At 42.5% G+C, this 26,215-nt stretch overlaps 1 protein-coding gene across 5 annotated transcripts in view; it reads right to left on the bottom strand.

The window, feature by feature from the left end:
* Positions 1-26,215, bottom strand: part of LOC107217994 (potassium voltage-gated channel subfamily KQT member 1) — a 129,773-nt gene that overhangs the window by 44,563 nt on the left and 58,995 nt on the right. For 4 of the 5 annotated variants that reach the window (XM_046743518.1, XM_046743519.1, XM_046743516.1 and 1 more), the window contains 7 exons: positions 10,175-10,265; positions 5,369-5,495; positions 5,134-5,309; positions 4,494-4,634; positions 3,705-3,815; positions 3,266-3,472; positions 874-894 (listed from right to left, as the gene is read on the bottom strand). In XM_046743518.1, coding sequence (XP_046599474.1) covers positions 874-894; positions 3,266-3,472; positions 3,705-3,815; positions 4,494-4,634; positions 5,134-5,309; positions 5,369-5,495; positions 10,175-10,265 — 874 coding nt within the window. The remainder of the gene's footprint in view (positions 1-873; positions 895-3,265; positions 3,473-3,704; positions 3,816-4,493; positions 4,635-5,133; positions 5,310-5,368; positions 5,496-10,174; positions 10,266-26,215) is intronic. The other variant, XM_015655723.2, reaches the window with a different exon arrangement.

The raw sequence follows: 26,215 nt of genomic DNA, 5'->3' as shown, positions 1-26,215 counted from the left end.
GTGTTTATGAATGTACACCAGATTTTTAAAGAGTTTTCATTCCGCCTAATCTATGTCAAGCTTCGTCCTGTATTATTTTTTCACGCGTACGTGTCTCCGTAGAAGAAGAAGTTTATAAAGAAATTTGTAGTTAGCTGAAAAGTGGTGTGTAGTAGAATAGTCGAGGGAAGAAAGATAGACGAACGACCACAGAATCCCATCGTAACAACACAGCATCCATAATTATGCCACAGCGATAATATTTCGTCAGTCCTATCGTTGAAAACGAATTTGTAACGTGGAACAACGGACAGTGATTGCAACGAGCAACGGTACGTGTAAAAATAAATAAATATTTCCCGTAAAGTGGCTTCGCGGTTTGACGTGAAAGTCGAAAAAGGTGGATAATACCTGATTCAGTTCACGTTGCGACATTGACAATTACATATATGCAAAGCAGACTCATGCAACGCATTGTACAATGATTTCGTGATACGCGTTACTTTTTAATATAAAAAAAAAGTTCACTTTTCGTGCTTTTAGCTTCGACTGGTCGAACTAGTACGAGTAACGATTTCTTTCTTACCGGAAAAGAATTTATACTATTTCTTTCTAATTTTCCAATAAATTTTGACTAATCAAATTTTTGCAGATCTTGAATTTTACCAAAGCTTAAGAATCTGCGAAGTGTTCCGAGGGGATTGCAGAGATATATAGTATACAGTGGAGTTGATGTAAGGAAATGAATATGTTGTGTGTCTTAGAATTGAAATAAACATGCAAAATAAGTGTATGTATATTTATACACGTATATATATGTATGGTTGCACGTACATACATGTATATACATACTTTTGTATAAAATATTGAAATAAATCTAAACCATTTACATACCATCTTCTTTACACAAATCAACTGAAATATACACAGGGATATTTCATCAATGTTGTCCCCAAATAAACACAATTAATTATATAAGTTGCTTTTTCTCTAATTAACGACTTATTCAAATCGTTTTAGTGGATTTCTATACAAGTTTCTTTTTCTTTTTCTCTTTGTCATCAATTCTCCTTCTTAATTAATTGTCGTAGCACGAGTGAAAAACAAATTTTTTCCCCTCCACATACTAATTATTATCTCGCTTAAGGTACATGTATCCAACACCCAACAAAACTATATTCGCCTATTATATGCACGTCAGCAGCTACAATATGCAATGAAAATAATATTGATATCAATAATAACAATAACACCAACGATAATTATAGTAACAGCAACATTACCACATATCAACATCATTGCAACAAAGCAAATATTTCATCAAATCTGATGAAAAATTTGATCATAATTCTCAACCGTATAACGCGAATATTGTCATCAAATTGCATTAATTTAATAAGTAGTTTTACTTGGGATGAAAATTCATCGCGATTCGAGCTACCTGTTAACACCCGTGAGAACGAACACTCGTTGCGCTTAATGGTGTGAAAACACAAATGAAGCCAGAAGAAACAAATGACGAGAAAAATCGTTCGAAAAAGGTTTTAAGATGCGGCTGATGCGGCCTGAAAAAAGCCGCTGGATAAACGACGAGGAGGGGCGGGAGCGGGCAGTTCTACTTGCGGGAGAAAAATGTTAAAACAAAAAAAAAAAGTCGGACATGGGACGTGAGAAAAGAATGAAATACGCCAACAATGAGAATAACGTCACCTGCCCGAGACCGTGATGAATTGTAATTGTCAGAGTATATCGTACATTTTTATTTTACACGAACACGACGACCCTAATCCGATGAAATGCAGCCAACCACGATTTAAAAATATAAATATCTGGGGAATCGTGAAAACGCGGATGTAAATTGTTTTCTTCCGACAACGGATAGGCGAGTTGAAAGCAACTCGAAGAGATGAAGATAACAAACCTCGTGATTACTGTCTTGTTTTTATTTTCCTGTACTTTTCTCGCCTCTTTTATTTTTCACTTCAATTGGAATGGAATATTGAGTTATCAAAAACGAGCGTCCCTTCAACGACGCGGCTAATGTCACGGCCCTCTTTGATCCTTTGGCGCCCCAGGGATGATGTGCGAAATGCGTGAAGTATGTTCGGGTTTGTTTGTCCTCCGGGGACTGTCGACCCGTATTTTTATCCGCACCCCTGCTGATCCTGAATTTGGATGAATTATTTTCAGCCGGCTGAGTGTGTGTGTGTGTTTTTTTTTCTACTTCCTTTACTGTCAAATTCGCCAGTCAGTATCGTGCAAAACGCACGAGGAAGGCGTGATGATTATTGCCGGAAATGCCGCCGGCAAATTTATCGACAACCTGTAGTACTTACAAGTCGAATTTGAATCCTTCAATGCGGAGAAAATATTGACCAGCGAAGAAGATAAGGGAAAATAAAAGACGAGACACCGAGGCTAGAGACCCGACAAAGGCGGGATTCGTGGATCACGTAAGTAAGCTGAAAATCCTAAACAGGGAAAAACGACGCGGGGTTGCAAATTCGCGACGAGATATATCAAAGCAATTTTTGCCATTTTTGTCTTTCTCGTTCTCACGCCCGCAACTATTTTTCGTAAGGCAAACAGTGAGCGGCCAGTCGAGTGAAACACACAAAGAAAACGGCAAGTTATTCAGCTTCGGTGAAACCTCTGCTTTTTCAAATCCACGTACACATGTTAAAATATACTGTATCGTGGCGTAAAATTAGCACCTTCCAAAGAAATCCGGAATCTCGTTATTAGTCTTGCACTTCTAGCTATGAGGGATGTTTTCACGGTTCCTCGAACAAAGTGTCGCGAACGTTCACGCAAACGTGATGCAGTATGGATCGTGGAGTGATCGAATGATTTCAATATCAGCAATGATTAAATTCCTGCGAGTTTTCAACAGTCGCGATATACTGTTCTTAACAACGTCATATTTTCAACGGTTCGACGCAACGATTTACACCTTTATTACCGTTATATAATGCAACTTTCAAAGATTTGGTTGAATTCTGTCTGGTTAAAAATTGAAAAAAAATAAATAAAAATCACGAACGTATCGGTACAGAGACGAAAAAAGAAAGGAACAATAATTCAAACAATCCGTCATATGTCCGAGCCGAACAACGTACTTGATCTTGACACGAATTGCCGTTTCGTCAATCGAAAACGGGGCCAACAAGGGCACCGTAACATCGGGAAGCGACTAAAAACATCAACAACCAACATCTAACAGCTACGTTTAAACACCTATAGATAAGGCGATAGGTGTAGGATAACCGTCGTCTTCTTATCTCACCTTTCCAAGGGGCGTAGCCGGCTGCCCAGCCGGAGCAGGATCCTTGATATAAATATTCCAAGTCGCGACGCTGTTTATGGCTTTGTCAGCAGCGTAGCACCGCCAGAGGCACTGAATGAGCATGGCTGCCGCCGGTATTTGACGGTTGAAATGTTTCTGCCTCTGCTTCTGCTGCACCTTCAGGGCAAATCCGGAGCCGAGTATTCCCTGGAAAGGAGGTAGCGGAGGGTCAGAGAGGAAAGAGAATATGAAAATCGGATTCCCCGCGAAATCTTTGCACAACGCGTAAGGCAGCTTTCCCGTTTCGACGTTTCTCATTTCCGTGAACGTTTCTATTCTAGTTTCTCTTGTTTCGTCCTTGTCTTTGTCGCTGTCGTTTTCGTACAAGATAAACGACGGATCAACGGATTTCGCAATATATAGTCTGCCTCAGACTTACGGCGGGTAGAGCGAAAAAGGATATCGCAAATACGCTGAAACACGAAGCGACGATCTTTCCCATCCATGTCTGCGGAACCGTGTCGCCGTATCCTATCGTCGTGACGGTTATCTGAAACGGGAATTACCATCGTTGATTCGTCGTTACAAAGTACGGAAAATTCGATCGCGGAACACCGGCTGCAACGCTACTGCCGGAGGAATCGTGCGCCTTATCATCGTAGTTTCTAATTACATTATTATAAAAGCAACGGTGCGCATACCTAAACACAAGTTTAATACCGCATTCCAACCAAGTTTCACAGGACAAATATTTGCACAGGTATACTCGACATGTTCCTGTTATTGCTATTTACTCGAGCGAAATTTTGTATAATTAATTCAACCGACGCTGTACGATCACTTGACGCATCTCATCAGATTTCAGTTGACGTTCGCTTCGTTCGTGTTCTGTGAAGTTTAACACGCGGCATCATCGCTTATCAGATCAGTTCGAACATCAGGGTAGGTATACACGCGGTGACAAATATTTTCGAGATCATTGGTCAGATCATTCGATCATTGCGCCGCGGTTCTTTGAAGTAATTTCGAACCAGTCGTGTGATAAATGATATCCGCAGTCGCGTAGCCGCACAATTGAAGTCAAGCGACGCGACAAACATGCACAAAAGTATTGTAACGACGTGCGCAAACGAGTCGTCGATTGAAACACGAACGAATAGCGAAGCGATTCGATGCCTGCAAACGACAATCAAACAACCACGGTACTTGAGATTTCATTCAAACTCACCACGCCCCACCAAAGCGCGTCAGCGTAGCTAGAAAAGTCTGTTTTCCCATCGGGTCCGACAACGTCTTTTTCGGCAAGGTACACGAAGTAGCTGCTGAAAATGAGACCTAGGAACCCGATGTAGAGCGTCGTGATCAACTCCTGAAAAGAATCATCGTCCGTACACGACACGTGAGAGTGCGCGCGTACACGGAGAGAATAAAAGAAGAGATTTTTCTGAAAACTGCAGGCGAAAGGTTTTTTGGTAAAATATACTTCGTAAAATGCAGAATTTGATCCAGAAAGAGTGAGAAATCGTTGTGCGTGGAGTAAAATGCTGCTGACGGTTGATGATGTTTATCCGCGTGCCGATGGCATAACGGGTGTATCATTGATTACGATTCACTAACACATGTGACGCGAGTAATTCGAAACCCCAAGAACTACAACCAAGCTCCGACGTCGTGAGGACATTTTCCAATAACTGACACGGGTATTTTTTACCAAAAACTCCGTCGTCTTCCTCTTTTGCTACGGTTTCTGACGAAAAATCTGCTCTTCTTCTTATCTCCGCGTACGCCGCAGGAATCCGCGAATTGCAGAACCGTTACGGTGTGTATTTACGTTCTGGAATGGTCAGCGTTTCGGAAGGTTTACTCACCTGTCGGTGTATAAAGACGACGGAACCGAGGAGACGCCACGTTCCACCCTGTCGGTCGACGTGAAGCATCCGTAGAATTTGCAGGAAACGAATACCTCTGATGGCCGACGTGGCGAAAACCTGACCGTTGCTTCCGACCGAAAGCACCACCATCGATGCTACGACTACTATCAAATCTGGAAAAAGAAAAGGAAAAAGAAAAAAACGGTATCAGAGGTTTTATATTCGCACTCACCTATTATACAAATTGGTTTCCGTATGAACCGGAAACGGCCGCAGCATCCCATGTACTTGGACCTGCATCCCGCGCTCCAAAGCCTGACGATGTACTCGACCCCGAAAAATACTACCAGACATATTTCCTGAAAATATTGACGTTTGTATACAACGACCTTGGAATTATTGTCAATTTACGAGGAGCGAAAAATTACTCTTTTCGCATCGTCACCTTTCCTGCTTTATTATTATTATTAGTATTATTATTTTTTTTTTACAGCCATCGGCTGTAGAAAAATTAACGATCAAAACGCAAATCGTTTCCTTTTATACGGAGAAATATTTATATGTATATCCAAGTTGCAGAAAGAACTCTAAGGAATGGCGCTAAATGTATATCCACGAGCAAATTGATACCTGCTATCTGTTGTAGCGCCGACAATGAGAGAGGTGCTTCAAATTTTGTTTGAATAACTCATCGAATTCCAATAATTGTAAAATCCATTATCGCCTCGCCCATCGTGGCGCCGCGTCTTCGGCCTGATGTAATTCTATTGATAAAATGTGAAAGCTGACCGAACTGCGAGAATTTTTATACCCTCGGAAACTGACTTTCGTTTTTTCCTTGCAAAACTTGCGGTACCGCAATCGCGAATTCAATCCATCCACTCGTTTTACAGCAATAAAAATCACCTCGTGTGTCGTGAATGTCGAGCGAATCAGTTCCCAGTATAAAAAGTATAAAGGAAAATTTTCAATTCCTACCTCCGGAGAAAATGCAAGAAAAGCAAAATGTGACTGATCGAACAAACGTAGGCAATCCATTTCCACCGAACTGCAGCTTTTCATGTGCGTTGTAATAGTTGAGGGCCGCTCAAGGAGTCGAAATATTGACCCTTCCAACTTTTTAGCTCCACCCTAGTTGAGTAAAGATTCTACTTTTGTAGAAGCTTCGCAAAGTACCCGACCAAGTATAACCAAACATCCAAAATACACGTGTAAAAATCCCGAAAAGTTTAGCAGTGTCTCCGTAGCACAGCTCGAAACCTTTTCGGTTTCCTGTCCGACAGTTTTGGAGTCGAATTCGCAAATACACCTCTGGAATGATCAACCGAGGCCGGGAGATCTGTGCAAGCGCCGTGACATGCGGTACGCGAAATTTCGGAAAGCCTGAAGCAAGTTTTCGGACGATCCGGGTAAGAACCACTGGCAGTAGACAAAGGTTGATTGAAATCCACGAAGGGAAACAGGGAGTAACGATGAGGACCCAAGAGCACCGGCGTAGCAGCAGCGCTTTTTATTTTTCCACCCCCCTCGTTGTTAGCCGAACTTGAAGCATGTCGTTTAAGTAGGCAGAGTTTCCCTTCATTTTTCCCTTCCTCGCCGCTCATCGATCGCCCCGCAGGTATGTACGTATAAGAAATGGAAAGAGCGTCAACAGGTCGCGTGTCGTGTGGAACCCACCTTTTGATGGACTGGCTGCCGCTCGTCGAGAAGCGGAGAAACCGAGGGAAGAGGGACGACGGTAAAGTGCTCGTAAGAAAACCCCTCGACGTACGTACGACGCAGATACCTACTCACCGTATAACAATAAGAAGGCTCAGTACTTCCTGACACGAACCATGTCGCGGGGAACTTATCCCCAATTTATAGAACGCGAATGAATTCCGAGGGGATGAAAATCCCTGTGGAAAATGCGTGCACGCGGCGTTACAGCGATACAATAACGCCGGATTGTTCCCGTGAAAACACACGTAAAGATAAAAACAAGCGCGGTGATCGCGGATAAGTAACAACGGGAAGTCATTCCTTGCTTAAATTAGCAATTTAACGTTACTTCCAATCAATTTCCTCCTCGCTCTGATCACCGGGCGAAAACTGGGCGAATTGTAAGGATTTCAAATTCTTCGCCGCCTTCTTCTTCCCCTTCGACTCGTCTCTTCGTTGAACTTCTCGTCACCCTTCGAAGGCCTGTCCTGATCCGATCGACGGGCCAAAAATCGTGACGCGAATGTGGAAGAACGCGATATCCGGTTTCACGACGCGTCTCTCTAATTCGCCGAGCGATCGACGCGAGGATATAGGATTTCAGGTGTTTCGGTCCCTTCTTCAGGCCGAACCCGACTATTTTCGACTCTCGATACTCATCCGGCATCGCTCGCGAGATATATCCAGACTCCGAAAGAATAAACTATTGAAGCACCGAGCCGTCCCGGAGGAGTTCTTCGATCGATACATCCGCGGGGAAGAGTTCCGATGTACGTACCTGCGGACAGATGGAAACACGGCACTCACCGATCCGCGTATCGCACCTTCCTACTTGATACGTGCAGCGTCACGCGCGTATCCGCTCCAGCATTTATTTGCAGAAGAAGAGCCTAGGAATCAATGGTTCAATGATCGGGGACTCCCTCGTTCAAAGCGATACGCGTTAGAGGCAAGGCACTCGTTTTCTCCTCCATCTCCTGTGATATACACTCCGCGATATCGGCTGATGGATGAAATGTTACCACTTTGTGTAATAAGGAAGATTTATCTCTCGCATTCTACCACGTCATTTATCTTCACTCCGCGATTCCATTCCGTATGTTTTTATCATCCATACCCCTCCGTTCAAACGTTCGGAAATTGTTATAATCGGGACGGGATTCGGTTCGGGTTCTTTTTTTTTTTTTAATTTTACACGGCCCGTGTTACTTATTATTCTTTTGTGATATTCTCCCTGCCGAGAACTCGAGATTCCACGCGAACCAAATTTAGCGTTTTACAAATCCATTGATGGATTGCTACGAAAGTTTTGGAACGTCGTTCGAGCCCAGCGTAATTATCTCGAATCGAGATAAAAATTATACTCCCAGGATATTCGGGCTGTGTTTTTTTTAACCCTTGCGGGAGTCGAGGATCGAAAGCAGAACTAAAACACAAAGCCAGGCGCGTTTTACGCCTGTGGAAGAATATATCCGGCTCAAGTCTCGAGCCGAAACGTCAGCAGTTCGCTGCATCGCGGAGCCGTAAAGCTTTCGAACGTGCATGCATAAGTAACGCATAGAATTGAGAATAAGAACGCAAACCCGATTCCAGAGAAGACAGCGAGGTTCAGAGTCACGGCTGACAAACCGCGAGACCCTTTACCTCGAGTTCATCGGTATCCTCATCCTCCGTAAAATTGTTCGCACTGCAATGGCAACGTGACGTAGCGACGAACGAACTGGCTCGAAACCAGAGATAAGGAAGATGAGACGAGACGAAACGAGAGACGATTCTATTCTACGCAGCTAAATTCCGAGGGTGGTTCTAAGATTCTCCAAAAAGGGGTTCCACACCGAGGCTAATGCAGCCTGACGAGATCGAGTTAAATTTCATCCCTAGGCAGGAGCGAATAATTAATCGACGAAGATTTCGTCCCGGCAAAATGAAATCAGGGTGCCGAGAATTCGATGCGAACCGCGAGACGAGCGGGTCTCTGGACAAAATTTGACGGCAATGAAATACGGTCGTCGATAAGACGCGATGACGGATCGAACAACCGACGATATTGCCTCTCGTGGCGGGTTTTTCGCTCGGGTCGAGGATGAGCTCCTATATCCGGTCCAGATGCCGAGTGTCTCCCCTCGTATCCCGGACACACTATCCAGAAGCAGCGTTTCCCCGAATCCTACATCTTTTTTCCCCTCCGTCGCCTGTTTTACGTCGAATTCACTCACGTGCTCTCGTATCTCGTCGCGCAGTCGTCGAGCGACAAAGTTGTTTATTAACGACATCGAGGTGGGTACAGCTCGTCGATAACCGATACCCGATACCCAATATCCACGGTCGCGTTGATAATTGCATGAATATGCCGGGGCGCAATGCACAGGGTATACAGGCGGTAATTAGTGCTGCGTCAATTAGACGAAGGTGAGAGCTTCGATCGAGCCCCCGCGGGCTGGAAGCTCGGAAGTACGGGGGAGAAAAAAGCCTGCAGTTAATTTCCAGATCCCGGTTGCAAGGCGTACCTAGAGAGAGAAAGAGAGAGAGAGAGAGAGAAGCTGCTGCCGGTTCAAGTTTTCCTAGCTGCGATTCTCACGAGTTGTTTCGTTCTTCGTTCGGAGGAAAGTGATTTCATTTTATTTAATTTTTTCTTCTCTTTCGTGGTTTTTATACTTCTTCCTCTGCAACGGTGCCTCGAAACAATGCTTCGGACACTTGTAGCACTTCCCTGATACCGCATTCAAGTCCTTCGGACTCTGACTCAATGCCCCGGCCGAGTGTAACAAAGAGACTCTCCGCAACTTTCCCTATTGTTCGTACACTTACCCATATTCGTATAAATTTAGGTACAGGATGGAATTACAGTTCGAGCATAAATATTTTTGGATCCGAAACAGCCGTCTCAGCTTTGGAAGCTGCTCGAGACAAAAGATTTTCAATTTTCTCTCGTGCCCTCTTTTTGCCTGGGCTGAAAAATCGATAGCCTGCACTTGCCGGGTTGGTCCGCGGGCTGGTAAAACTCGTCCCCGAAGTAGGTGCCGCGATAATATAATAACCATCGCGTAACAACGACTCAAGTTGAGCAGAAAAGATAACGAGACGGTTTATCCAACAATAAGGGTACAAGGCGGCTCGTCAATTCGGCCGAGCCATCTTAATTAAACTCGAATTCTCCGTCTCTGCGCAACGCGTAAATATATCCATACATACGTACATACAATCGCGTATACGCATGTGTATACACATATATATATAAATACGGCACAATTTATCTGCGCCTATTATTATTCTACGTGTACAATACGTACTGTACATAACCGTTATAGCTGCACAATATGCGCATTAATTTACTCACCATCCAGAACAATGTTTCGTTAGCGAAAGTCATGTACTGTTCTATCGTTGACAGTACGCTGAAGATGAGGCACACTAAAACGACCATGAACCTGGAACAGAAATTCATAATATACTTGAGTACATAAGTCGTATCATTTGTACAAGCAAATATCGCAACGGGGCGATTCGCGTGGAAAATAACCTCGTGAAATCGTCCAATTTTACGAGGCATGTATAGAGCGGTGCGTGTTTTTCAACCCCGCCTTGTTCTTCTTCTTCTTTTGCTTCAGCTAGCCCCCCCCCCCAATTAATATTTACGCCACAAATACACGGGTATGCACACTTGTTATCTTTGGCCTTTGTGTACTTTGCTCCTATTCACTCTGTCGCGAACCCGTACTCACGTACCTACAACCGGCTCGCAAGGGTTATCCCTCGTGAATACGCAAGGTCCTGTCCCTTCTGTTCCTGCATGTTGCAGATACACGTAGGGTACAAAAGTACCCGATCAATGTTTAATTGGACAGGGAGACGTATTTTGGTTGTCGAAAAGTAGCGGAAAGATTAATAAAGCAGAACGCTTCTAGTTGACTTAGTTTTTTCCCACTTTTTTCTTTACAAACTTATTTCCATTTCTCTCCGACCGGAGAGAACTAAAGTGAAATATTACCAGCGATACCTATAACGGGACAAGAAAGGTTACCGAGAAAATCCTGAAATTGATGGATCAAAGTCTCCGCGGTCTGTTTTTTCTCACTGTAATTAGGCGGGAAATATAACCTATGGTACAGTTTCGGTTCTGCGCCGCTGTTAATCAGCAGTGTTTAACCGTCGTCGACGCCCGGGCATATTGCGTTATCCTTTGTGTCCATAAATTCCCGAAAGCCTTTCGCCATTAATTAACGAGACCCTCCGGGGACATTCGTCACGTTAAACGGATCGCAGGCCTGTAAGCTCGTACGGATCCCAGAAGGTTTCGCGGCGAGCAATGATCGTTATATCTCGAACTGCAATAAAGTTATCGCGAAATTAACACGACGACCTCTGTTCTATTCTTTCCAGGTCATTTACCCTTCGATACAACAAATTTTCGTTCGATCGGTCATAAATTTTGGATCCAAAAAACAGGCGCATTGATTTTTTAACGACAAATACCGACGACGCTTTTTCCAATCAACGCGATGCTTCGTAGTTTTTTGTATGTTACGTACGCGGACGTACACATTTACAGTGTGTCCGAGTGACGTATCGTTGAATAACGTTCAGAGCTGTTGAGCACGGTTATTGATCGGAATAACATCTTACAACGTTGTCTGCTGCAGGTAGTGAAGCAATTTTTGTTTATTTTTTCTCTTTTTACTTTTCCATAAATAAACCTTGACTCAACCAGCGACAGGAGTAACACTGCGGGAAAATTGAAAATTTCCTCTCGTTCCTTTTTCTACGAAGATATAAATTATTTTTCGTCGTCAAACCCGCAGCTTCACACCCTTCGCGGATATCGAAAATATTTCCAACGTACACAAAGTGTTCGATCCCTCGGGATGAAGAGGAAAGAGAAACGAGGAGGGAAAGAAAGAAGGGAAATAAATCCACATCTAATAAGTTTGCTCATGCAAATAAGGAGGGCGACGCCTCGAAGGATCTCCCTCGATCCTGCGGCAACGAAAAATACAATTACCATACATTAGCAGGGATCGATAAGGGTCAAGCCGTAGGTTAGATCAGGCTCTAGGTTGGGTTAGGTTAGGCTTTGGTTTGCACACCCTAATGGCGCTCTGACACGACATCTCAAAGACGTTCGAGAACCGGAATTATTCCATCTATTATATCCTTCGCGTACGATATGTCGTAGGTACATGGTCGATAATGCGAGGCGAGAAACGAGCTGCTGAAGTAAAGGAAATCGTCCACCTTTAATCGAGCTTCGTTGCAAGGAGTATTGAAACAAAAAGGGGACAAATGCAGAGCTTTAAGAAGTCTCGCCGAAGCTCGTTATTTACAACTAGCCACACCCGACGAAACAAAGTTATTCTCACGCGGGAATTTTTTGCTTTCACACTATCAGTAATTTTATCGGCAGCGATGAAACGTCTTGTCATTTTCAACCACATCAGATAAATCACACCTGGGTATGTTGTTCTACTATTTTATCATCAAAAAGCTCATTTTATTATCGTAAATGATTTTTTTTGTCCAGCGTAGATCGCTAATTCGAATTGTGATTAACAATAACGTATCTTTATCGAATCATTCGTCATCTGTGCAACATAACAATCGTACGTGTCGGATTTTACAAACAACCGACAAGCTCAACAAGAAATGTCTGCATCTTGGACAGTCCTGTGGAGAATTCGTTAACGAATGAAATGAAAGCTATTTTTCATTGAAATTTGTCGAAATATACCGATCATTCTTTGGTAAAATACGATAATAGAAATAATAGGATGTCTCTGAAGTTGTTACAACGACAAGGTCTTTCGACGTGTTTCTTTTTTTACACCACAGAGACTCTTCTAATTATCGGATACCTACTCGATTGGTCTAACGATAAGTTGCACCCCTTAATTCTCCGTTTGACCGTGTATTACTATTTCGACGCATTTTCGACTCGAGTATCTACGCCCTTGAGGAGGGTGACGTTTGGTCAACGCGACCTGCGGGAAGTACAGAAAAGGATGTCAATCTTCGGTTACAATCGGGCTACAACGACACGCGAGAAGTGTCGGGAAATTTAAGGGAACGAAGATTGGCAGCCGTAAGTCGGTGTTTCTCAATGCGACCCCTTGACCCAGCGACCTTGGCCAAAGCTCGGGAATCGGCGCATTACAAGTTTCTGCGCAGGCGATAAGAGTAACCGGATAAATCATCGCCTGAAACGAAAAGTCAAGTCTCGAAATTTCCTCCCGCCTGCGGAATGCGGCTGCGCGGATTATTCCGGGTAACACGTAGTTAATAATGAGTCCCGTTTCGGTTCCTCGTTTCGCTTGTGCAGCCCAAATACGAACCGCCCGAACTGTGAAGTTTACACGGAGAGTAACGGGTTAGCCGGTCGGTATTATTTGCCGCCCGTGTCAAAACAATAATTAGGACCGCCAAATATCCTCGGTCTGGAGTTAATTATTCACTAATTAGAGGTTCGACCGAGAGCTGGATCGGAGAGCTTGCGTCGTATTTTCAAGCACGGTTGAAAGCTACCGCGAAACCGCATTTTCCCCGAGTCGGGAATAGATTTCAGTTTCATACGAAATACCACAAATTGGTTCTCCGCTTATAGTTGTACGGATGCAGCTTTTTTCAACTAAGCCAGCGGAACGCAAAGCTTCTTGTAAGCCCGCGCGGTGGTAAAAGATGAAGAAAAATTCTCGCCTGTGATTGAAAATCGCACGATCAGAGTTATTTCTTGTACTCGTCGTTAGAATTTAAGATGTTGCCGATTCGAATAAATTCATGGAAGTTCTACTCTGACGACGAAAAAATTTCGAAAAATTGCGCAACGGATGCGTAAAAGAATCGATCTTATTTATGACGTGCGTTTAGTATGCAGGATTTTTCCAATACCATATATAGAAAGAATTGGGGCTTAAATCGGAAGCGCGAGGATTGCAAGTATTTCTTTTTTATCCCCCTCCCCTCTTCCAACATCCGTCGGGAAAGCAGTGTCGACAGAAATAAACGCAGAACCATCGTCTTTCATATTTTCCTTGTTAAACTTTACGAGGGTTGCGAGACAAATGAAGTCAAACACACGTATATAAAGGGGAAACGATTCAAAGTTTTACGGTAGACGATTTCGCTCGTTACTTCTTTACAGTCGATGCGGATTCTCGTACGAGTAAAAACCATTTTTGCTCTCCCTCCCTGACCCCCGCTCTTTTTCTTATTTTGAAGCCAAGGTTGAGGGAATGCACAATTACCTTCACCTCCTTCAAATTCGGTGTAAAATTGACCGTATAGGTGAAAAGATTGATACACGACGTACGCAAAACTTGAGCAGTTATTAATAAAAATAGAGCAGCTCGTAGCAGTCGCTCAAAAAATTTGAATGCAATAGAGCAAGATTGATTATACCTACGTCATGGTCGAAGGTGATTGACGGGAAAAATGGACGACGGAGAATCGTCGATGAATACAAGCGAGTTTCGTTTGCAGGCGATGGAATTTTCGCATAAGCGTGAATATGCGTGAAAATGCCGAAGATTTTTACCCCCGATAAACGGGTGCCTGAATTTCCTGATAAAGGGATGAAATCGAAGGCCGCGTAAGAGCCAGACGAGAGGCGATAGATCTGTGGCTGTCGTTGCTACGTGATAGGAATACGATGCTTGGATCGTGCAACAACGAATTACGGGTACGGCGATTCGTTTGAGAACGGCTATTAATGACCAGTCATGAATCACGGCTGCCCGCCGAGCATTACTCGCCTCTATATATCCGAGGCTCACTCCCGTCTATTGACAGGTCAAAGCTCACCCACAAATCACGATTATATCGCGGACGTGTGCTCGTGCGTTGAAATAAATGCGACTTTCAATTCGCGGGGTAAGAAAGTGTACCTTTCAGAGTAATGCGGATACGCGTTACGTGGATGTGTTAAAGATTTCAAGGTCACGAGGGCCCCTTTTTCTCTCCTCATGAACAAACCTATATTAAAATAGCTCAATAACATTACCTCGCGTAATTTTTACGAAAGAAATAAATCTGTTTGTCAATTAGCGAAAACCGTTGCGCGAATGTAAGAAAATATCGATAGAAATTTCTTGTACCTCGGAAACGTCTTTCAAATATCCGAAGTCGATGATAAACTTCGGTTTGTCAGAGTGATTATTTTTTTACACTCGCTCGTTGCGCGATTCAACGTTACTTTCGAAGATCGACGAGCCGCGTAGGTAGGTATTCAATATTCGCGATAATTTCCTTGAAATAATAACGAGACGAGAAAGAGAAGAGTGAAGATCCAATTTACTCGGCGAACAAACCTCGGTCAAAGCAAGGCGGGAAGATCCGACGTTTTAATAATTTGTCTTGGATAAAAAAAAAGATAAAGGGGCTGCCGCAAACACGTTGTGATGGATGATCGGAGCTCTCGATTCCGGTGTATTAACTTTTGACGGATTATAGACGGAGAACACGAGCTTGGAAGAGGGCGAAAGTTACCCCGAGGAATAAATAGACTCGATCGCGTCGTAAACGTTGAATTTATTATTTATTCTCTGCAGAGGGATTCTGCCCACTCCTCGATGCTCTTCGACGGCGCGAAGTGATGGAAAGAGGGAGCAGCGAGCGCTGGGAGAAGAATAAATAGAAGAGGAAGGATAAAGGGGCGGAGGGGAAACTCGCCCTCTCGGATCCATATCATTCCCTCTACGTGCAAAGTTCGAGAAGCCACCCGCACGACTCTTCAACCCCCCCCCCTCCTCCTCGCATCTCCCGAACAACTCTCTTCGAAGCTCGAACCCCCGTCGCAGCACATAACTGCTTTCGACTCGCAGCTTGAACCCCTTCCTAAAGTTAAACCCCCTCGCCCCCTTTACAGTTCGCCTACGGTATCTGCGGTTCGATTCGGTGGATAGTGCATACAGCCGTATGAGACTGATTGACGAAGCGATCGGCGATCTATCAACCTGCCCTGTGTGAGAGAATTACGTATTGCTGGAGAGAGGGGGAGAGGAAGAGAAGCTGGAAGATTAGCTGTCCGTCAACAACGAACGGCAAGTGATGAAACCTCGCTTGCTGTACTTTTGATTATTACAACCCCGCTTCGTTTTCCTCTTTGCTTCTTGGAAATTGGGTGGAGCGGGGATCGTGACGCCGTGTAGTGTAAAAGGGTTCGTTCGTATGGGTTGCACGGGGCTTACAGTCGAGTGAAAAAAATTCAGCGAATGGAAATCAGGGTATAAAACGTGAAAATCGGGTTACGTTGACTTGGATTTTACTAAAAGAGTTTCTTCGTAGTACAGAAGTATATTTAAAAACAAAAAACTAAAGGGAAAAAGATGGTAGTTGTCAATAATTTTGAACAGGTTGTACCGTTTTGTTTTTTTGTTTTTTTTTTTCAACATCCAAATCAATCAACAAGAACTTTTTGTGCAAAATCGTGTTTATAAAAGTTTGATTAATAAACTTACGCTTTATATTGCGGAAAAAATTCACGTTAATTGAAGCTCCTTTCAAGCCGCTTGTTGTAAATTTATACACTGGCAAAACGAGCCCTGATCCATCGAAGTTTGACAAGTCCTGCGATTTTGGCATTTGAAATGAAAAACGGACGAAACGGTGATCTGATTTTTTTCAAATTGTCAATAACTGAAGTTCCTTCATTTAAATTTCAGGTCGTTAATTTTTTGTAAATTGAAAAGAGCTTTTTTTAACGAATTCAAGTCAAGTCAAGTCAAGCGTTACCTTTTAAGGCTACGTATAAAAAAAAAAATTTCATTCAACTTCAAAACTGAGAACTTGACCCTATCGAGGATTTCACCGATACAAGCACAAGTTGGCGAGTCTGGATTTGATTTTGAGCAGCTGTAGGACGCGGAATCAGTTCAGTGCATCAAAGTGTGGGAAAGTACAAAGAGAATCGAGCTACAAGGGTTGACCGGCATGGGATTTAATGGCGGTGCGGTGGGAGACGATTACGCAAACAGATTAAGTCTCGCCCTAGACGTACATATATATATTAGTTACGCTGAATATCAGATCAAAGAAAACATAGAAATGACGTGACTTAGCCTCGCGAGTCGAGTTATACGCGGTCGAGTAAGGTACGCCGGAAAAAATAAATAGTTAGATCCATAATAACATTCGTTTCAATAATCCTTAGCAGACAATTGACTGATTTTTAAAAACATTTGATTATTCCAACAAATATGTTTCTATTTCGAATAAACTTTGCCTAACTGCAATAACCGTTTGAGACGATTAAATGTCTGCTATGGGACTGATGGAATAAATATTCTCTTGGATTCAACAGTTTTTATTTTCAGAGCAATTACTGTGCCAGCGTGTATTGTTTGACGACAATTAGCCCTGGTATGTATGTAAGCAATTTTCAACGATTGTAGTGAAATGTCATTTAGTGATTCGTCGTACAATTTGCTGCGGACTCAAGTGATAAATTGCAATTTTTGGGAAATTGAATAGTTTAAATGGCAATTTACGTAAAATGTAGGAGTAATTTCTTTCTCCTTTTGCCGGTAACGATGTTACACGGGGGAACGGAGGTCGAGGAAAACGAGAAAAGGCGGCGTTCGCATCCGTATAAAAGTCAAATTATCAACGAGATACGATTTTTCACTCATAAAGCGTATACTCGCCGAAGGATTCCTCCGCGCCGCAAGAGATTTATGGCCGAAGAGATAACCCGAATTGTTTTCACTACTCGGTCGGGTTCGCGAATTCAGTTCGATGTGTACCTTCTGTCATTTTATCGCGCGCAAAACCCGCACTGCGTGTGTTAAATTTCAATGGGACATCCATGCGTACGAACGTAACCGCATCGTGTTCACGGTTATTAAACTTCGTCGATTTTCCCCTTTGTTTCACTCTTTTTGCCTACTCTCAAATATTGCGTGGAGTCCAGCGCGTATTTAACAATTCGGATAACTCGAAACCGCGCCACAATAAGTGTATATCTAACAAAAGTGCACAACGCTTTTATTAACGCTAGAACTACCAGACCAGTCGATATGACTGGTTTCAAAATTTCATTATAAAGTTCCCACTTCACGTTACATTTGTTTCCCGCACTGATGCGATCACTTTTACAACGATAACTAAATTAGTAATATAATGAATTTTATATTTGTTTTATTAGACTGGTTTTACAATTTCGTTTGAAAATTTCTACTTCATATTACATCACGTTCGAGTGTCAATAGATATCTAGATATAATACCGTGGTATTCGAATCCCCGCAAGGAGAAAAAAAATTTTCATCCCTTACGGTCACCAGAAAATTATACAGTTGACTGAGTTACCTAGCGTTGTACAACGATTGTTATACGGTTTAAATATTTTCTCGAAGTGAAAGAAAATCTCTTACATGAAACCATTTATAATAATTATTATCAATGGTTTGTCGGTATTGTAAATATTCTGGTTATTGCAAAGCATTGAAGCCGCTTGTTTATTTCCAATCAATTTACTACAATTTTGCACTTGAATAAGCTCTTGACATCGATTTATTCTTGCAAAAATATCAATTTATCGCTATGTTTACAAGAAAAAACAAAAGAACAGTAACACCTGTAACTTAGATTTTCTAGTTACGATTAGAAAACTAATTCTCATTCTGTACCCAAGAACAATATTTTTTTTTTTTCTCACAATATACGAACAGTGGAAATAATTAAGGACTGTGAAGTAACCACGCCTAGAAACGTCTCTCGGTGCAGAAAAACTGTGAGTAAATTCCCTCCGTTACGTCCACTGATTTCTCGTTACGGTGCGAATCGGTGATTCGCAATTCTTTCGCGGCGTTTTAATTCGAAAATGGAAAGCGCAATTTCGGTGGGTGCGGTTTATTGTCCGCTGTGTTTCCATCGGCCGGCCGCCTTGATATACGGCGTAAAATTTTCCGCAGTACACGGGATTGGATTACGAACCTCCAATGACGTGTAAAAATAGTTTTCCCTCATCGGATGCCCCTCGAACGGCGCCGAGTCGCAAATTATTGGCAAACGCCGGTGGGCTTGTATTTCAGCCTCGTTTGTTACACGCTCAGTTTAATTTCGTTTCAAAGACAGCAATACGTCTCCGGGACTTCGCGGCATCTTTTCCTAGATTTCCACCAGTTTTTGACAAAACAGACGCGCCATTTTTCCGCGATACGATTTAAGAAAGGCTCACCGAAAGTTGAAACAGAAGCGAAAGCTTTCTCCTCGAATGTCCTCCTCCTAATTTGTGGTCCACGGTTTTTCCAACTCCGGCACGGCGAGCCGATGAGCCTTTGTCGACGAAAGTTCGGATTAATCGCGATATCCTAACCAATGACGAGGTGCCGTGGGCAAGCAGGCGCAAGCTGTTTCATAAATTATTTATACCCACCTCCGTGTTCCCGGTGTAATCGACCGCGGCAGAAGCGAGCAATGATAACGTTACCGGATGACCGGACAGTGTCAAAGGGAAATTGAATGGGCCTTCATTGAACGCGGTATGCTTGCCCAGGGAATTGTTGCTTACGAGCTTTAGCCGAACGCACAACTGTACATACACGAGTTCAAGCAACGTGGAAACGGTCCGACTTTTACACGCGAATCGGAGAGATCTGTGTATTAATTATGATAGTAGGTATTGAACGTAACGTAACGTAAGCAAGACATGCGAGTATGAAATACGTTAGACTTAGAAATTTACCTGCAATTTTAGGGTCAAGTTCCAAACACTGTGGATGAGATATTATTTTTCAAGGGACGAGAGTTTCAAAAGGAGAAAAAAATGTATCTTCTTTTATTTTTTATCACAAAAAGTATTTACCGGTCACTGATAAACTGAAAGACGAAAACAAAAAAGAAAAATCCCCAAACAACAACTGGATTTTTATTATTTCAGTAGTCGAGCATCGGTGGTTGCCCTTCAATTTTTTTTTTTTTTTTTTTACAACGTTTTTTTAATCGTGTACTATGCAAAAGTTTGAACTTGCGTATTTAAATACATACGCGACTCTACGTAACGCTGACCAGGGATTAAAGAATAAAAATGGGGGCGAAACTTCTATAGGAGACTCGAAGAATGAAAGGGGAGGATAAAAGGAGTGAATGAGGGAGAAAAAAAATTGCACGGCGTTGGGGAAGGGACTGGAATTGTTTCCTTTGTAAAATTTTAGCAGAGTGGTAATAGGTACTTGGCGAGCTTTTATCGCGAGTATAAAGAAATCCTTTGACTGTCATGAAATAAACTCTGTACCGACCCGCGGTAATTTTCACGATGGAATCCGGGATTTTCATCCCACTCTCTTGTTCTGTTTCGGTTTTATATCGTTTATCTCCCTTTGTCGAGTGAAATTTTTTTACTTTTTTTGTTTCTCAAAAATCACAAACTCACCCTTTCGTCGACAAATAGAAACGCGTCTTTTTATCCTTCTTCATTCGCATTGTTATCGCGCATTTGTTTCACATCGGATAATTTTTCTCTACATTCTTTGCAATCAACCGTCGTTTTCACCATCATCCAATTTTCCGATAGCCGATTTTATATCTTATATATACATCTATGTCTCTCACGTGTATACGTATACCATACATGTACAGATCTGCATGCGTACACGGAATTACGGATGGACACACAATCTATATATAGCATAACAATGTATACGTTTATAACGTATCCACGTACATATTAATGGGTATAAAAGTAGCTGGTCGCGTGACAAGGATGGATTAACAAAACAGCTCGCGAACATCCTTCGCCGTGCGGAATTTTCCACGGTATAAATTGCATACATGATACACGTCTAAAATGTACATGATGTACGGGATGATGAATACAAGTATAAAGAAAGAGAAGCGAGCTGACCGCAAGAGCAACAAAAAGAAAAAAAAAGAAAAAGAAAAAGAACGAAAGAAAACGAGAAAATGAAAAGAACAAAGAATGAAACGGCATTAAGCAATCGATAGACAAGTAGGTACGTAGAGTGGCGACGAACGTGAATCGAAATTAATATATCTAGGCGTGAGAAAAAATAAACTTACAGTATTGAAGAAGAAAACATTTGTCACTCGCGACACCGACGGCCGTGTATTTAATGCTCTGGTGATCGGTATTAAATCGACATCTGGTAAAACAATAATTGCCGGTAAGTTCAGCGCTGTGACATTAAAATGAAAATTGTACGGGTTATACGTATAACGTGGATTTGCAGGATTGAACGGGGTTTCGTTCAATAACGGATATCCTAACTCGATTCGACGGGATTACAGTTTGTTAAACTAATATCCGAACGAATCGCAGCGTCGTTTTCAAACAAGTGACATAAATGGATGTGAATAAAAAATCGAACTTTAGTCGTACCTCGAGAAAACCGTGGGTGCGGTAGGAATGATGTAAAAAGTAACGACGAATTTACTAAAAATGCAAGAAAGAACTATATTTACCAAAATTATAAGCAGAAACTTGGATACAGGTATAGATTTTTTAGCCCGAACATCTTTAAAACGGCAAAGCATCCGGTTCAACTTAACTCTGCCATAATTCATTTGACTCGTGAGACCGTCCTCAGCAATTCCACTGGGACCCTTTTATTATTCAGTCGATATCGTCGAGTATTCGAGTTTTCAATACTGCACCGATAGCAACATTGAGTTGACGGTAGAAAAAGTGAAAAATCAGTGTCGTTTCGATTTTAAAATCTTCGTAGCTTGCGAATATGTCAATAGGATAAATACTCATTGTCAATGCTGAAAGATCTAGTAATCCAACAAACAAAAATATAATTTACGTTCATCTAACGATAAGATTCCAGCGTTTCGGAGCTGCTGCGGGAATATCGAATAACGCCGAACGCTTCGGCGTGCCGAAGTTTAGGGGATCTTCGAGTTTAACGTTTGTTAATTCGACACGCCAAGGGAGGACTAACAATCAGCCTTAATTAGTGCAAATGCTAATTGCCCCGAGACTGTATACGCCAGAGACTTTAACTCGACGAAGAAGACGCCGGTGGAGTCTTTGATCCAGCGGCGTGTTTCGAACGCTGCGAATCCTCCGCAGGGGCGGAGTGGCTGAATGTATATACGTATATGTGTAAATAACTATATATATACATATACGTTTATGTGTGTGTGTGTGTGTGCGAATTCGAGTAACGAAGAGGCAATCAGGTAACCTGTTTATCGATGAGTTAACTCGGCGAGCTGTTTATCCGAGCAGAAATTTCCGACTCTCCTCTCTCCCAGATAACTTGCGATCCATTCATCCATCAATCCATCCATCCATCCTTCGATTCCTACCAAAGTAGGCTCTTTACCTCGCCGCGAATCCGGCTGTGGCTGGCTGCCGCATTCTATTGCTAGAATTTCAACCTATCCAAGCTGGTATCTCGACATTTCCCCGGACAGACCTTTCGCCGTATACGTCCCTCGGGATTTCGGACGCCGCTGCGCAAGGAAACCGAACTCCGAATTTACCCTGAAATAACTTTTAGTTCAAACCGAGACCCGAATAGCCTCCTCTTTACCGCGCAGGACAGAAAAGTAATAAAATTGTTTAATTAAAAAAAAAAAAAAAACCATGTACGAAGGGTGAGAGAATATCCGGATCTGACATAGATAACGAAATCCGAGAAAAAAAAATTGTTCGGAATCGAAACGATCGAGAATTTACAGAACACGTCCGTTGGGGGTTGAAAATGTTCATTAATTTCCGATATCAAGCAACGTACGCATGATGCGTGTGTCGTGAAATAGGTAAAATACGTACAGTAGCTCCGAAGTGGATCGTGAATTTACATCCAGCGAAGAATCCCTTGCTTTTATTCCCCAAAGCGTGTACATACGATTGCATGCTGAACGTGTAGATTTACATACATACATACATACATAAATCCATGTACCATACTCCGAATAGCGAAGTTGGAGAGAGTCGCAATGAATAAAGAACGTCTTTCTATTTGGTTGAAACGTATTGTTATCGTTCCACACCTGTCAGGTTTTTTTCACCAGGCGGGAATATTCTCAGCGGTAGAAAGTGAGGGAGGAAGCGAAGAAAGAGGTCGGGAAGGAAGAGAGAGAAAAAATCACACGAATGCAAAAAAATTTCCACCAACTTTTGCCCCCAGCTAATATATGTACATGTATGTATGTATTTATGTATGTACAAGCTCCGGGGTCGAGTGAAAATAGGCAATAGGCCTGCGGGTCCGGCTCGTGCTGCACAATCCGAGTGTATCTTGCCTAGTTCAATTTTGTTGAGTGCTTCGAAGCGGAATGCCAAAGTACCGAAACTAGTTTTGTCACAGTCGTCCTGGGAAATGCAGAAAAATTCGCGCTCCTTCCGCAACACGCTGTATCACTAGACAGTGATATGAATCGTCATCCAGTTGTCGCGGTGAATAGAATAGATCAAAATTAACGCGCCTTTTCTGTTGCGATTTTTTAAAGATCAAAGTAGACTTTGTCCGATCGTGTCGACGGTTGAGAAAAGTGTAGAGAATCAAAAACGATCCCATTTAGTTCGACTTCCTCCGCCTCCTCGGATTTTTATTATATCCCTCTAAGAAGACTTCGGGCGATATGAAAACCAAAGGTTATTGGATCGAGCCATATGCACGATCGGGAATATCTAGACTCGGATCCACGCGAATAAAATCGATTCCCGATGCGGGGGGTGAAGGGCCAACCGTCCCCGGGATATTAGATCGAAATTATGCCCAAGTTATACCGGATTCTTGATGGGTCGGTATTTTATTGATACATGAATTTATGTAAGGAGCCGAAATCCGTGCAGTTTGTGGTGAACGACTCGCACCGAGAGTGTTCACGGGGAGAAAAATTACAAAACAAAGGGGCGGAGGGGGGGGGGGGGGGGGAGCGAGCAGGACGAAAGTCGCTTTGAAAAGGGCGATTAAAACTGCAAAAGGTCCTCGGCGTGTCCGTGGAAAATTCAGCCGTAGCGTTGGACGCTTCGCTCGAAAGTCGATTCGCGTTCGTACCGACAATTCCGTCGTTAAAAATTTGATAAAAACACCGTGGGCGAGAAAAAGGGCGCGATGGAAAACTTCTTGAAACGGAATAAAGCGGTGTGCATGGGTAATAATTCATTCTCCTTCATCCGGAAAAACCGGTGGTCTTATCCGCGTTACGCTACAAGCGGGGAAAGTTAGGAGAGAGATGGAATTCGCGATCCGTGTTTTACGAAAAAGCGGAAACGAAGAAGCAGTCGCAGACTTTCGCGCAATTTTCAAAGTGCTAGCATTGCAATGCATATTATTGTCGCCATATTTTGTGAATTCAACAATTCTTCCGATACGTTCGTTTTCTGTTCACGTCCTTCCTTTACCTTCGTTTTTCGTACATCTGACTTGGCCGATTTTCGTTTTCATTCGCCTTCTTTTTTTTTTTTTTTTTCTTCTTCTCCCTTCCTTCGCTCGGCCATTTCGCAATTAGCCGACGAGTTGGCTAATTGCTGTGATATATATATATATATATATATAAACGTACATACGTTACTGTTTTATAATGGCGAGATAAAGCGAGTGAAGAAAGAAAACACAGCGTACGGTTAGATATTGTGTATTAGGTCTGTTTTTATCAAAGGGTACGCCGTTGTGCAAGCAAACCTGTAAAATAACACGAAGCTAATTCATTACCCTCGCCACCTTTTGACCTCGATTTACCTTCTCCGTGTTCGCGAATTATATTGCAAATGTTATACTCCAGCGGTCTTTCTTTAAAGAGGGAAAATAATCGAGAAAACCGAAAACTCCCTCCGCATGACTAATTCGCTAAGCAATTCGATAATATGATACCTCTCTCTGAAAATTTGATCCCTGTTACGCGGAATTTTATTACCTACGGAAAGTGAAATTTGACGCTTTAAGAATCAATATATCCGTTCATTTACGGACCGTTATTTTTTCGTCCGCCTGTTGATACATCGCACACGTCATAGTTTAATTACCGAAGAACGGATACAGGCAGTTACACGACACCGATCGCATTTCAACGGAAGAAATTTACAGAGCTGAAAAGGTCTCCATTTTTTTTTTCTCCCCTATTCTTACACCGGTGATTTATCAAGCAGATAAATTACGCCTCACGTGAATTAGTTTTTTTCATTTCCGAGGACACGGGACAGCGATATATATATACATATACATATTACATAAGCCGTGTGTCCCAAGGACCCGATGATTCTTCTAGCTGCAAAAACGTTTCTCACAGTCTAGTAAATTGCTAAATTTTTTAACGATCAATTTCTTCACAAATTCTCTGTTATAACTTCTCTCGGGACTTTTCTCCACAAGTTCACAATTGTCGTTACTAGCCTGCGCCAATTAACAACAGCCCTATAGAAATGCTGCATCGATCAGTAGGAGTAAGGAGTGAAAAATTAAACAGACAAGAATAAAACCGATGGCCCACATTCGAAAATGGAATAAGGATAATATCCTTTGTGTTGAAAGTTCGATTCGCCTTTGTGCGTGTATATATATATATATATATATATATATATATGTATTTAACTATCCTTTTTCAAACGGGCTGGAAAAGGGTATCGCTTTGTTATTCGTTAACGAATTTCTTCCTTTCTTGCTAATTCGGAATAAATCTACCGGTGAGCAATGATTACGTTATAATTCACCGGCAGCAGCTCAGAGATCCGAAACGATCTTTAGGGGCGGGTTTACATCGCCCTTCGGACTTTGTTTATACCTTGTTTGCATCGAACGAACGGATAAAAGAGCCGCATCTATTCGATCTATCGATCGATCGAGGAGGAATATTGGGCATCAAAATACAGTACGATAATAAAGGATCGCGCAGTCCTGCGGTAATCGAGCGAAGGGGCGATAAAGTAACGCGGAGGGCTCATGATATATTCATCCCTCGCATATTTGAAACTCGGTTATCTTCGCTTGACCACAACGCGATAGCTTATGTAGGCCAAACAAACAGCAGAACAAGGCGTAAGGTTGGCTTGATATAATAATATCGTTTAGCCTTCGTACGTCGAGTCGTCGGTGAAAATTATTATCATCTATGGGATTCGACGCAGCCATTTCCCTCTCGTATCTTCACAATTATTCTTTGGATACCCACACGCACGTTATTTCTTTCTACTTTTCCGAGAGAATTTCCCTCGTATCTTTCGACATGATTCACGCACTCCGTAAAGGGATAATTGTTCGGAATTTTTACACCTCGACTCCTTAAAAGCTTTTCAGCGTATAATAAAAACGAGAGACGTTTCATTAAATACACGAAATGACAATTTATATTCAAGCATGAATCGTTCCCGGCAAGATTATTCGCGGAATCGCATCTCTCGCGATAATCTGAAAGTCAAATAATGCGCGAGGACCCTCTTAATTTCCGTATCTGCAGGGCTCAAGTTCGTTTCTCGCGTC

Source organism: Neodiprion lecontei, chromosome 6 (genome assembly GCF_021901455.1).
Source record: "Neodiprion lecontei isolate iyNeoLeco1 chromosome 6, iyNeoLeco1.1, whole genome shotgun sequence".
In the NCBI taxonomy this organism is placed as follows: domain Eukaryota; kingdom Metazoa; phylum Arthropoda; class Insecta; order Hymenoptera; family Diprionidae; genus Neodiprion; species Neodiprion lecontei.
Note: the sequence above shows the minus strand (reverse complement) of the source record. Positions and strands in the feature narration are given on the sequence as shown.